This window comes from Dromaius novaehollandiae, chromosome 14, assembly GCF_036370855.1.
Source record: "Dromaius novaehollandiae isolate bDroNov1 chromosome 14, bDroNov1.hap1, whole genome shotgun sequence".
NCBI lineage: Eukaryota > Metazoa > Chordata > Aves > Casuariiformes > Dromaiidae > Dromaius > Dromaius novaehollandiae.
The window spans coordinates 17,373,981-17,387,696 of record NC_088111.1 but is presented as its reverse complement, the minus strand read 5'-3'; the positions used below and the strand labels follow the sequence as shown (position 1 = coordinate 17,387,696).

Below are 13,716 nucleotides of genomic sequence, written 5' to 3'. Positions count from 1 at the left end.
TCCCGGACGAACTCTGAGCGCGTTTCGGTGACCCTGATTCTGGGGAAAAGCGCGGCCGCGCTTCGGGTCCCCCCCGGTGCCCCCGGCGTTGCGCTGCCCGAGCGCCCGGGCCGTGCGGAGCTCCGCGCTGCGCTGCGCCCGCCGCGGGGCAAAGCCGGAGCTGCCGGGGCGGTTCAGCGCGGGAGAGCCGGGTCAGGAGACGATCACATGTCCCGGCCGCCGGGGATTAGACGCGTCTCGCTGCGGCTGAACGCCGGGCCGGGGAGCCGGGCGCGGGCGGGCTGAGGAGCGGGGCCGTGCCGCCGGCCCCCGCGGCTCTCCCATGGCCGGCCGCGGGCCCCCGCGCCGGGGCTGACGGCCCCGCAGCATGGCCTACCTGGCGCCCGCCAGCCGCCACCTCGAGCGCGTCGAGGGGCTGTCCCTCATCTACTGGTGAGCGCCGGGCGCGGGGCTGAGGGCTTGGGCCGAGCGCGAGCCCCGCAGCGGGGCAGCCCGGGCGGCCCGGCGTTTCCCAGCGCCCGCGGTGCTCGCGGCGGAGGCGGCCGGGGTCCCCGCTCGCCCGGGCGCCCGCCACGGGCCGGGGCTCTGCCGCCGCCGCGGGGATTGGGGCTCGCAGGTGAGGGAGGCGTTGCTGGCGGGGTGGTTTATTTTAAAAGCGGCAGCAGGAGGTGGAGGAGGGGGCGGCTGGGCTCCGGGCTGGGGTGGGGGCGCAGGCGGTGGGGGCTGTGCAGGATCTGTGCGTGTGGTGAGGGCTGGGCTCTCCTGCAGCCGCTGCCTGGCTGCGCCAAGGCGGCTTCCCCGCAGGGCCAGCCTGGGAGGAGCTGGCTGCGGTGGGAGGTGGTGTCACTGCAAGCCAAGAGGTGATTTCTGTGCGGTGCGTGTGGCCCAGCTCTGCCCGGGGCGGGCGGCAGCGCGTGGAGCCCTGCCGGTGGCAGCCCTGGCCCTGGCGGTGCTGCCGGGGGCTCTGCGTCCTTCCCCCTCGAGCGGGGCAGGAGCTGGGTCCCCCGGAGCAGGGAGGGCTGCCTGGGGCGGCTGGTTGCGCAGGAAGGCGCAGGCTGCGGCTGCCTCCGTGGGGCTGTCGGAGGGCTCGGCAGCAGCGTGGCTCCCGGCAGGGCCGGGCTCAGGGTGTGACTAGCCAAACCTAGCTGCTCCCCTGGGGGTCAGTGGGCCAGATCCAAAGCTGGTGAGGGCTGGGGCCCTGTAGGCTGCTGGGGCTGCTCTGGGGACCAGCCCTGGTGTCACCTGGGCTTGGGTGTCCTGGGCACCCTGCTGCCACCGGAGCCTGTGGCCATTCCTGGGGGGAGACTGATCTCCTGCTAAAGCAGGTCAGGGGAGCGACGGCCCAAGCCTTGCTCTGGGTGCCGTGGGTGGGCATGGGGAGGCTGCTGGGGAGCGTCCTGGGGCGACGGCCCTGGGAAAGCTGGTGTGCCGCGATGAGGAGCGGGGTGCTTGGTGGCTCTGCCCTCTGGTACGTGGTGCTGGAGCTGCGAGACTCCCTGTAGGAATCACCAAAAGGTCTCGGTGCCCAGTTTAAAGAGGGAAAACCGTCCTCTTCGTGTGTCTCCATCAGTAACTTAAGCCCACTGATTTAATCCTTGCATAGGGCAAGGTGGCCCGGGACTGCCCCACTGTGTCCTCTGGGTGGGACGGGGGTCTGTCCACCCGTCGCCGGGCTAAGCAGCGGTCCTGTGCGCCCAGGGGCTCGGCAGCGGTCGGCCCTCGCTTGCTCCCCGTTTCACAGGAGAATCTCCCATGTGTGGGGAGGAGCTGAGAGCGCGGTGTCCTCACCCCGTCTGCCCCCATCAGTGGGGTCCCTCCTGCTGCCACGCAGCTTCCCCCAGCACTGGATGGGACAGCCCCGACCCCGCGAGGTGCAGTGCCAGCCCGTGTCACCCACGGGTGCCGAGGCCGTAGGGCTGCGATGGAGCGCCAGGCGAGTGTGCAGGCACGGCGCCTCTGCCCAGCACGGCCTCGCCGAGCGTGCCGGGGCCGGCCGTGCCCACCCGGCGCCGTGGGGCCAGCGCACCCGTGAACTCCGCTTTCCCCGGCTTGCAAGGGGAAATGGCCACCGACGGCTTCCTGCATCACAACTTTGCTTGTGTGTCAGGTTTGGGGGTTGAAAGCTCCCTCAGTTTTCTGTTTGCCGGGATTCGTTTCGTGTGGCCCCGTTGTGCAGCCGCAGGGCGGACGGAAAACCCCGGCTGCCGGCGGGGGAGACGGGGGGCTGGCCCGCGCGGGGCAGGGTCCGCGCGGCCGCCGTGCCCGGGGCCGAGCCTTACGGGCGCCAGATATGCGGGGCCGCGTGTGGCTGCCCGGGCGGCGCGGCTGGGATGGCGCCGAGGGCAGCAAGCAGATGGCAGGGGAGATGCCGCCTCCCCCAGCCCTCTGATAAATATGGCCCTGATCTGCCACTGATTAAGAGATTATTTTGAGAGTCTGAAATACAAATTTTATATATAAATATGAGCCACCAGTGGGACCTCCCCCTGTGCTGGTCCTGTGCCCTGCCATGGGTGCACTGGGCTTGGGGCTGTTGATATGAGCTCCCAGCTGCTGGTCCACCACCTTTCTTTGATCCCCTCGGAGGGATGCTGAGCCTGACCCATGCCCCCCGAGGACATGGGCCTATCGCCCATGCCGCTGCTCCTCTGGCTGCTCCAGGGCCGTAAGCAGGCTTTGCAAAACTGGCTTCCGTGCAGGACCCTCGGACGGCCCTTCGCCAGGTGGAGCAAGAAAACGCACAACCATGTGCAGGTCCCTTTTGCTGGTGAGGTTTGTAGACTGACCGCCCACGGTGATGGTCATGGGCTGGGACCCTGCGGTGCCCCCTGAGCGTGCGGGGCGGGTGCAGAGCGGTGTCGGCCCTCCGCAGCCGGAGAGCACCAGGCACGAGGTGGCTGAAAGCGCTGTCAGCCCACAGGCCGCTTGCCGGGTGCGATCCGGGCAGCTCTTGGCATGAGAACAACTCAGAGCTTCCCCCTCTTCCACTTTCTATTATTGCTACTGCTTTTATGGTTTATATCAATATTTGTGTTTTGTCCACAAGGATATTTACAGCTTGAGGACAGAGCAAAGCTCTTCACAGCTGATGTTTTGAGCAAAACGTTTGCAAAGCGGCAATCTGTGTGTACAGATGGCAAAGCCCACTGAGGTGGTGTTGCAGGAACGTGTCCTCGAGGGTTTCCTCTCCTCTCCTCTCCTCTCCCTTCCTCATAGCACCGACTAGCCGTCCGGGCCAGGGCGAGCAGCTCTGCAGCCCAGGCTTGTGGCATATTCTGGGCAAGTCAATCGAGCCTTTCTCAAAAGGTTTCATTTTTCACATCTCTCCATACCCAGCTATTTCCCTCCCCTTGTCTCCTCCTTTTTATTTAGACTTTGGATTCACTGGGATTTGTCTTGGGTTAGCTTCCTGCCTTCATTCTCGTATTTTTCCCCCCAATTAATTTGCTGCTCACCAGAGGATCTAATAGCTTGACCCTTGGGGCGGAGGGTGTTCGTGGCTTGGCAGAGGGAGCGGAGGCACGCTGCCTTGGGAGGGCGGGCGCCGTGGCCGTCGGCTCCCTGCACGGGCAGCAACAACCCTCTACTGTTAATAAGTTGATAAGCAGTCAAATCCTGTGACTGAGGGGACTGAGAAACGTAGGGAGATTTATAATCCTGTTAACCCTTAGTGCGTCCGAGTCACTGAAGAGTAGCTGAATGATTTATGCTGGCCACTGCCTTTTTTTTTTTTCTTTCCAGCTAATATTTAATTGTATCTCTGGATGCCTTCTCTTTTTCTGAGCAAACTTAGTATTTGGAGATATCACAGAACTTAAGCCGTGTGAAAGAGGTTTCTTCACATTTTGGGAGGGATAATGTCTGTAAATACACTTGTGGGATTTGAGGGCATGCACACGCTCAGATGAGTGGGCATACACGCACTCGCACCATCTCGCGGGACTGGAGCCCAGCGGAAACCGCAGCACCAAATTCTCCGTCTGCCTGTGCTGGGCACCCCGGCACAGCGATGGGGCTGTGCTGCTCCGCGGTCAGTGAGGACCTGTGTACCGGAACAAGTCAAGCTGATTAATGGTAACCGCACAAATACCCGTGGTTCACTGAATAATGCTGGCGTGAGCACGCAAAGCTCTGAGTCCTCATACTTTGAGGCGGAGCTAGACAAGGGCTTAGCTTCAAGAAGTCATTGCAGCTCTGTGCTATGTCCCTGCAGAGTAGGGGACGTGGACAGTGCGGAGGTTTAGCTGGTCCTTCAGCATGTCTTGTGGTGGTGGTTAGGAGCAGAGCCTGCGTGCTGGGCAAGAGGGACCGGTCCTGGGGCAGAGTGGGGTGGTTGGCCCTGTAATGGAGGGACTGTCCTGGGGTAATGGAAGAAACGACGACTCCGGTGTGAAATCTGGATTGGGGGCTGTTCCTCCTGCATTGAGAGCGGGATAGCGCAGTACATCCCTGTGGGGCATCTCGGCTCCCTGAGGCTGTGCGAGGCCCAGGACAAGCGGGGATGTCTCTGCTCGCTCCCTCGTTGCAGCATGGCCCGTGGCCTTGCTGAGTGGAGGGGCCGTGGCTGGGCGTGCCGCTCCTCTGCGGTGGTGCGTGACTTGCCTCGTGCAACTGGTGGAAGGAGCGGGTGGAAAAACAAGCAAGAAAAGGTCTAGTTGGGTTCATCTGTCAGGCTCAGGCATGGTTTATGGTACAGGTGCTTTGGAGGGTGGGGATTTCTGCTCCTTTGGAAAGGAAATGTTTCTTTTACTGGTCCCAGTCCTGAAGCGGTGAGTCCCTGAGAAGGGTGAGCTGTGTGGCATGGAGAGGACTGAGAACAAGCTGGGGACAGTTTGCAGGGGGAGCTGAACTTTCTTTTTCTCTCCCTTTGACAGTCCCTTTCTGTTAGACAACCCCCCTTTGAAGCTGATAATATTAATTATACCAACCCTGCAGAGCCACTGAGTTTCCGACTCTGTTCCAGGAAATTGTATTTCCACAAACCGAGGTCCAAATTAGGACGGCAGTGCAAATCCCCAATCCCTGGCTTCCCGTGAAGCAGAGCAACAGATTAGAGACAGAGGAAGAAGCTTCCCTGCGTGTGAAACGCCAGCCGTGCTCGGGGTTTCAGTCCTGTTAGAACAGATCGAACGTGAAAGGAGCTTGTTAGAGCTTTCCAGATTATATTTAGTTTGATTTAATTTTGATCTCAAGTAAATACATCTGGTGGTTTGGGCTGAAACAGATGTTGATAGGTACAGGATCTACAAAACACTTATCCCATTTGGATATATGGCCTTAACATTACCAAAGCTTTTCAGTACAGTTTTGGGCTAAGCTTGACCTTGCTTCCACCTGGAATAGCCTGTCTTCCTGACTGCAGTGGCACGGGGTAATTAAAGTGCCTTTTTGCCTTTTCTGGAACCAAAGATTTTCGAAGCAGCAAGGGAGGAACTACATTTCAATGGAGGGAAGTCTGTCCATTTAAAAATACTCTTAACCTCTCTCTAAGCTTCAATGGCCTATAAAATGTGTGCTATCTTTCTAACTCTCCTAAGCAAGAGTGTGAGGGCTTCCCCCCTCATGAATCCAACCAAATCCTGTGATGTTTCAGCCTTCTGAAAGCATCTGGTGCTGGCTTGAGGAAGAGCACAAATGTATGCTGGGACGGTATTAGCAGCAGACTGCTTGTGGGTTTGCACGCTCTGGGAGAGAAGCACCTCCAGAAAATGGTTCCTCTCAGTTGACTTGATTCATACTTTTTCGGTAGGATTGATTCCCTTCCAGGAGTGCCTGTCTGTACTGGGGTATAGGTGACCACCTCGGTTTAGAGACCTAACCTTTGTACAGCAAAGGTTCACTGAGATGAATCCTTTGAGCTGAAGAAATCCACTAGCCGGGAAGGATACTGAAAGACGGGGCAAAGTTTAGAGGAGGGTCACAAAAGTAAAGAGCTGAAACACCTGACTAGCAGTGAGAAACCAACTCCACCTGCTTGTGGTTTGAGAGAGAGGCTGGATGGTGCTTGATCATTGCCTAAAAGCACTGGAACAGGAGGCCCTTCGTTCTGGAAGGCTGCTGCAGTGATACACATTCAGCCTAGGATTAAAACATCTTGCATGAACAGCTGGAAGAGGTAACCACTGAGAAGCTTTAGTCTTGACTGTAAAATTGCTCACATCTCAGTCTTTAGGCTAAAAAGTACACTTTGGTTCAGACATGAATTAACTCAGTGAATGAGCACCCACCACTGCCAGGGATAGGAAGGATGAAATGCCCTCTGGGAGCTACTGCCCTACAACCCTTTGTGGCTGGAGGAGACAGGGAAAAGACTCGCACTCAGCTGCAAGCAGTGAAGGGGGATTGACAAGAGGGTTTGTCAGGATGGGGCAGGGGTGCTGTGGCCATTCACCTTCCCCCTGAGGAAAGGAAGGTCCCTTTCGCTTGGGGGACTGAGCCCTGTTGCAAGAAAAGGGCTGCACTGTAGTGAGAAGGCAGGTGTGACTGAGTGACCAGGACTGGTTGTCCACCTGGGCAAAGAGTGGATGGATTTGTGATCAGAAGGCTGTGGTGGGAAGCAGTAGCCGCCCTTGTGCAGCCCCCTTCTGTGCCCCGGGATTCACCCTGGGATTTCCTGTCCCTGGGAGCCCCCCCTTGGTGCTAGCAGAGGAAGGGGGCAAAGGAGCAGAGGTCTGTAAGGAGACTGGGGAGGAGGAGGGTGCCTGCAGGGATCAGATGTCGATGTGTGGGTGCTGCCAACCCAGCAGCCTGTCTGGATCCTGAGGACTTCCTTTATTCAAATAGGACATTTCCATGTGGTCTGTGTGCTGCCGGAGCCTGCCTGCCCTGGGTGCTGCTGGTCCCTCCCTGCTGACGGGTGATGCTGGGTGTCTCAGCTTCTTGAGACCCTGCGTAGATGCACTCAAGGCTGAGAGCTGCTTCTGCCCAGCCTCTTGTAGTGTTCTCCTTTTAACCCCAGCAGATGAGAACACTTCAAGGAGACAGGGGGTTTTTGGTCTGAATTATAACACCTGGGCTTTACTTGGTGGTCAGGAGAGCTGGCCCATCCCACAGGTGGGAAGGATTGCAGAGCAGGGACGCAAAGCAGCTGCCTGCTACAGCCAGAGCTGGCTCCGGCATTCACGTGGCACCGGTGCTGTAGGAGGACGCTAGCTCACCCCTTCTGTCTGCGCTGCTGTACTGCTGCCACCGAGGGAAGCGGGGATATCGGGAGAGGAAGCACAGCAGGTCGCTCCACAGCACAGCTCATGTCCTTAGGATAAAGGTTATTTATTCTCTGCAGCCTGTAAATCCTGCATGTTTCCGTGCAGCGTTAGTGGCTGGAAGTGCTTGGTGAGCAGGGAGCAGAGCGGCAGAAACGCTGCTGTTCTCCACCTCCTCCCTGCTGAGACGTTAGCAGTAACGCTGCAATTCGGTGTCGGCATGTGCACACGCCTGACACCTCATTAGTTTTTCATGCTTAGGTGAGGAGTGATTTTTGGTTATGCTGTAGGTATTTACACCTCAAAAGTCATGGGTCACTTGTACCTCAGTGTAAATGAGACCTGGGCTTGTGGGCACCAGGTCTCCCCACGGGAGTGGGCAGTGTCACAGGCCTCGCCCTTGCAAACAGCTGCAGCGGGGTGGGAAACCTGTGGGGCAAGGCTGAGATGTGGCGTGGAAGGGACCAGGAGGTGACACTGCCAGTGTGAGACAGCACTGGTGATCCAGCTAACACTTGGAGGACAGGTGGAGCTGCCTGGCCTCTGCCCTCGGCACCCTTGGGAAGTGTCCTTTCAAATTCGGGATGCTGCCAGTCATCAGCTGTGCTGGACCAAAGTGACTGGGGAGGGGATGTTGCTTTCTCCTGCACTAAACATTTAATGTGTAACAGTGTCAGCACTTGATGGGCTGATCCCGTCTCCAGACTGGAGCAGGGCAGCAGCAGCTGCCGTGCAGCTCAGCAGTAAATGTCAAGCCAGATTCCTCCATGACTCGAGGCTATTTACCCCTGGAAGAGCTGATCTCTGCTGTACCCCAGCCCTGCAGAAGCAGGGTCCCCCCTGCCCTGGCACGGCTGCAGCGCGGCCTGGCCACCCCTCGGTGACTGCCTTCCTGCAGCCTGGCACGGGAACGGAGCGAACGGCGAGCAGGGAGCGCTGCAGGCCCAACCCCAGCGCTGCAAAGCGGGGCCAGGAACCGCCGTCCCCTGCGAGAGCAAGGGGACCTCTGCAGAGGTCACTCCAAGCGCCCAGCCGGTTAAACGCAGGGATCCTGGGCTCAAGGAAACTCATCCTGCTTGCGGTGCCGGTGCCAGCTAATCTGCTAACACCCCTGCGGTGCGGCTGGGGGATTAGGGAGCGCATGATGCGGACGGCGGTAGCTATGGTGACTGGGGAGGGCACGCTGCGCTGGGGGGTGTTAGATGCCGCATGGCATGATCTGTACAGGCTCTGGCGTTTTTGCTTTGCCGCCTGTCTGACTTCCGAACAGCTCCGTGGGGCTGTGCACGAGCGCTTTGCGGCGTGGGCGGCCCGCTGCCCCCTTCGCTTTCCCGCGCTGTGTCCCGGGGTCACCGGCGAGCTGCGTCTGCAGCCGGAGAGACCAGGCACGTCTATCTCCACCGGTAATTTCGGCAACGTGTTTTTGTTCCCTCTTCTGTTCGGGCTTGTCTGTGAACATCCATGATTTTATGAGCTCGTTTGAAATCGCTCCACGGGTGATATTTATGAAAATGGTGTGGGCTATGTTGTGACAACACGGACCGTTTGCACTTGTTGCTTTGCTTTAGAGTAGGTGGTTTATTTAAAAAAAAATCAGTGCTTTGAAATGGATCCTGTAAACCACACAGCTGCATTTTCTGTTCACTAATGGGGAGCAAACGCCTGTTCAGCCCACACTCATGTTTTGCCATGAAACAAGCGTTGGATCTCTGTTGAGCAAGCGCCCGTCCGGGCGCCGTGCCCGTCTCCTCCAGGCGTCTGCCCGGGCAGCCCTTGCTCCCGCCGGGCCTGGCGCAGTCGGCGGGAGCTGGGAGCGGGGCCGTGGCGGGGTGCCCTGCCAGGGGCCGGCTCCTGCTGCCGGGCCCGCGGGGCTGAGCTGCCCGCGGCGGCTCTGGGCAGGCTCTGCCGCTGCCGTGACGCCCGCCTGCACGGACCTGCTCCGGCTGCCTTGCCGTCCCCGCCAGGGAGGGATGCGGGCGCTGCCCCTCGCCCCTGGGGGAAGCGGGATGGAGCTGTTCATGCAGTAAGCAGCCTGTCCCCGGGGAGCCGTGAGGAGCCCAGGGGAGATGCGTGCCACGGGAGGCTGTGGTAGGGTCAGGGTCAGGCGAGGGGGGTCGAAGCCCCCCTCCGAGGGCCTCGTGGCGGCCCCAAGGGGGTTGCACCATGGAGGACCGGCCGGGCCGGAGGTGGGATGTGCTCGGGACTTAGGGTCAGAGCGTTGGTGCCGACAAAGGGCCATGTACCCGGGGAGTCCCGCGTGCTGGGAAAGGCCAGGCGCCTGCGCACGGTGCTGCGCTCTCCCTGGCGCCGTGCCGGCACTGCCCAGGTGCTGCCCTGAAGGTCTGGAGGGCGAGAGGAGGCAGGGGCAGCGAGGGAGCGTGGCGTGGGCTGGCTCCAGGCAGGTACAGATGCTGTCCCGGAGAGGGTGGTCATGCCTGGCTGCCCGGGTAAGTGGCTGGCACGGGGCAAAGCAAACCACTGCATGGCTGAAGCTTCCTCTTGGTTTGCTGGCAGAGCTGAGAGCGTTCACATCCTCGTACTTGGCCCTTTCCCTTGGCTCTCTCATCTTGTCATGTATTTCTGCCAGCGATGCATCTCTTCACTTTTTATCTCATCATGCTCACTTTCATTCCTGCCCTTGTGATTTTAGAGTTTTCTCTTGTTCTGTGACCTTTTTTCATCACAAGTCTTGTGATTCCCTATCTTACAACCAGCCAGCACTGAAAGCAGTGTGTATCTGTCTGCAAGACCCGAGGAAGCATCTGTGGCATGAAGGTACAACCAAGCACTGCCTCTTTTCCTTTAGCCTTTCTTGCCTCCTTGATCTAACAGCATGAATCAGTGGCCGTCTTGCACATGCTTTTGATGTTCATGCTGCTCTTTCCTGAGAAGCAGGGAAGAAAGGAGGCAGAAGACAGAAACAAAGGAGGGAATATAGAAGAGATTCTTACCCGGGGACAGCTTAAAGATTGCAGTGCCCATATGCTGCTTCTGGGTATTCCCAGAAAGTTCTTTGGCTAATATTTATAGGAGACTTGGATAATAACTTAGCAGAGAGTTGCAACATCTGCTACTGACTTTCTACTAGCTAGAAAAGAAATTCTCACCAATTTTGTTGCATCCCTACCATAACTTTATAGATCTTGCAGATCCTGGCTGTGCTTTCAAAAGTAGGAAAGCTAAAATTGCCTGCCCTAGGAAATGAAGGGTAAAGAGTCTTGAGGCAGGATCTCCGTGAACATAGTGCACTGCTTGCCTAGAAGCAGGAAGGATTATGTAATTGGTACTTAAGAGAAAATCCAAGAGGACTTTAAAATTTGAAATGTGCTGCCAGAAAACTCAGGGTGGAGAGAAGCACAGGAGAGCATCCCTCTCGTAGAGCTTGCAGGCATTCAAGAAGGTACTTAAAACTAACACCATCAAAGTCCAAGTTTAGAAATGATCAGCTGCTGAAAGTCTAGAGGCTGTGCGCATCCTGGGGCAAACAGCCCTGCTCTGGCACAGAAACATAAGCTGCTCTTTCTTAGTGGAATCTATTTTCCTGGCTGCCCTTTCAGCAGACAGACATCTTTTTGAAGCAACGCAGATGTCTCATGTGCTAGTTTCAGACTAGGTGGCTTTAAGTAGGCATGACCTCTGCCAAAGGAGTTGGAATGAGCGGTGGCAAAAGGACTAATGATAGTGTGGAAGACCTAGATCCTTGTCTCTGTGTGGCTTTGAAGCAGCTTGGGCTAGGCAAGTTTTCTAGATCTCTAGGTCTTTCCCATCAGTTGGTTCTGAAAGCTGACACATGGCAAGATTGTCTTCTGGGTTTTAGCCTTGACATTGGGGATGAAACTGTTAAGACCAATGGCTCTATTTATTTGCTTGTATGGCCTTAACACAATGCAGAGGTCATTCTACCTTAGCAGGCAGGCTGGAAAGGGTTGTTTGGCCTCAATGCACCCCTCAGTTTCAAGTAAAAGTATATTTTGCAAAGACCAGTCTTGAGCAATGTCTTCCCGCATGATTTTTAATTCTCCGCTGGACAGCTCTCTCCTCCCGTGTTGATCATGCAGTGTCCGGACTTCCAATGATACTAAATCCAAGTCCTACATCTACTGTAGGCCAGTTGTTCCCAGCACTGCTTGCTCGTAGTCTAGGTAGGAATGGCTAGAGGAGACATGTATGACGAGAGAGTACTTTCCTGTTCGTCGTGCTTGTTGCAGTCATCCTCTTCCCTGATCTTCTTTCAGAAACCTAGAAACATATAACTTTCCACTTGAGATTAGACCAGCTTGTCTGCCTGCTTTCTTCTGGCAGAGGTCAAAGTTTGTTTTGGAGAAGGTGCAATACCTCCTACCCATCACTTAGCCGTGAGCAATGTGGACCAGGCGGATAACTCCAGATGAAACTTTCAGGTGCTTCTGAGAGGAGGCAGGAAGGTGTGTGCAACATACTGTTAACTCGGAGTAACAGCCTGTGCTACGTCCTTGCTTCCTGGCAGGACGAGGCAGTTCTGCTGACTGGCAGTAGGATGGGGGAAGAGTACAGCTATAACAGGCACAGTCACCGGGACGTAACCCGTCCCTTTCTGTGCTTCTCCCCACCGCTTCTCATTTCTTTCCTCACTTTCACCTTCATGATCTCTTAGAAAAATGTGTTGGAAACATGTCTGATCTGTGCTGTATTTTGCTATCAGCACTTCTTGTCCTGTGGTGCTACTGTAAGCCTTGTTTTGATTCTGCTTGTAGCGTCATTCCTGCCTGCTTTTACATAATATTAAGTAAAGCTGACTATTTCGATTCAACACTTTAAAAATATTTTTTCAAGGAAAAAGGGACTTTTACATAGAAAACATAAGCTTTGCTAAAATTCATTTTATAGCAGTGAAATAAAAGGTGGAAATGTTAAGTACATGTTTATAGGCTGTCCAGCCCTGTGGTGTTAGTTCATGCTTAATTCATACTCCTTTCACTCACCCATTTATTTAACAGTGTAAAACACTGTCAGCCCCAAAACAAGACCCCCAAACACACATGTGCCTGCTTGATGTTCAGCACGAAAGTTTTCCCAAGACAAAACCTGTGATGGATGACCATTGCTGAATTGCAAGGGAGGAGAATTCTCCTGCTTGTCTGCCCATTTTGGGGCAGAGTGGCCTGACACCACCAAACTCCCCCATGACCCTTCTGAAGCCGGTGTTGGTTGGAGAGGTTACCTATTCCTGCAGAACTTGCCTCCAGCATTTGTACCATCCCTTGACTTCAGCAGAGTTGACTTAGCAGAGTTGACTTATCCCAGCTGAGGTTCTGGCCTATGAGTCAAAGGGTTCATTCTGTGAATTATTTTATTAGCCGAGTCCCAAAGGACCTCCCAAGGCTGTGTGAAACAAGTCATGTAATGAGCTGTAGTGGTGAGATGGCAATATTCCCATCTGGTGACCGGAAGGCTCGTTAGTGCATTAGAGGATTTGCAGTACGATCGTTAGTGTAACCAGCAGCAGAATGGAAGGTCTGGCTCTGTTCAAATACCCGTTTACAAGTGAGCTGCTGAAGCAGGCCTGCCTGAGCTGGGCACCGCTCTGATTCCTGCTGCCTGAGGAGAATGTTTTTAAGGGAGTTATGCCCTGGCATGGGCCAGCTCTTCGTTAAAGGGGAATGGGCCAGGACGAAGGGTTATAGCATCTACGGGGGAGTTGAATTCTTGTGTCTAGCCTGCTACAACGCTTTCTTGGTAACCTTGATCTAGTAGTTAGGGTGAGACCCCCAGGTAGCTGGGCACTCAGATCCTCTGTGAAGGTGGCGTGAAGGTGGGCCCTCAAACAGCAGGGAAGGCAGAAGCCCTTGCTGCCTTAGTGGAGTTTCACTCTAGCTCCTCTGTGTCCTCGTTCCCATCTGCAAGAGGGGAGGGAAACTGCATTTCCCTCTTGGGGGGGGTTGCTGTGAGGATGACTGCTTCTGCGAGGCTCGTGGGCCCTCTGCAGGGAGGGGTACAGGCGTCCAGTGGACTGGGAAATGGCACCAAGAAAAACACCTCATGCTTAGTCTCATTTATTTCCCCATCCCTTAAGCTAAAGCCTTTATGCAGATGTAGAGCAATTACTGCAATAAGCAAATACGTACTGTTAGATGCTTCTACATTTGATGTCTAGTTGGGCATTATTTATCCAGATTTTGATCTTGCAACCAGATTAATTCATTTTTAGGAGAGCTTTGACCTAAAGAGTCCGTTCTGCTTTTTAATATTTCATCAAAATGCTCCCAAATGGAAATCACTTAAAGAGACAATTAAAAGAAAACCTTTCATACTTTTCATTGTTTTTAAAGTACCTAGAATTCACACAGCACAATTTCATGTGGCCATTGGGAAAGTTCTGGCTAATAAAACTAATTGTTCATTAACAGGAAAAGTAATATCCAACAGCATCGAGTACAAGCAAATATTTGGCAAATGGTCTGCAGTTATAAACAGCTGTGTCTGTATCAGATCACCAGCTGATCTATGCTGATGTACAACGAATGATGCCTGGCCC

The 13,716-nt window shown here is 55.6% G+C and overlaps 1 protein-coding gene across 1 annotated transcript in view; it reads left to right on the top strand.

Moving 5' to 3' along the window:
* Window positions 1-230: 230 nt before the first annotated feature.
* LOC112981013 (syntaxin-binding protein 4-like) overlaps window positions 231-13,716 on the top strand; it is a 56,708-nt gene continuing 43,222 nt past the window's right edge. The window contains exon 1 of the mRNA XM_064520458.1: window positions 231-432. Within this exon, the coding sequence (XP_064376528.1) occupies window positions 368-432 (65 nt within the window). The 5' untranslated portion in view covers window positions 231-367. The remainder of the gene's footprint in view (window positions 433-13,716) is intronic.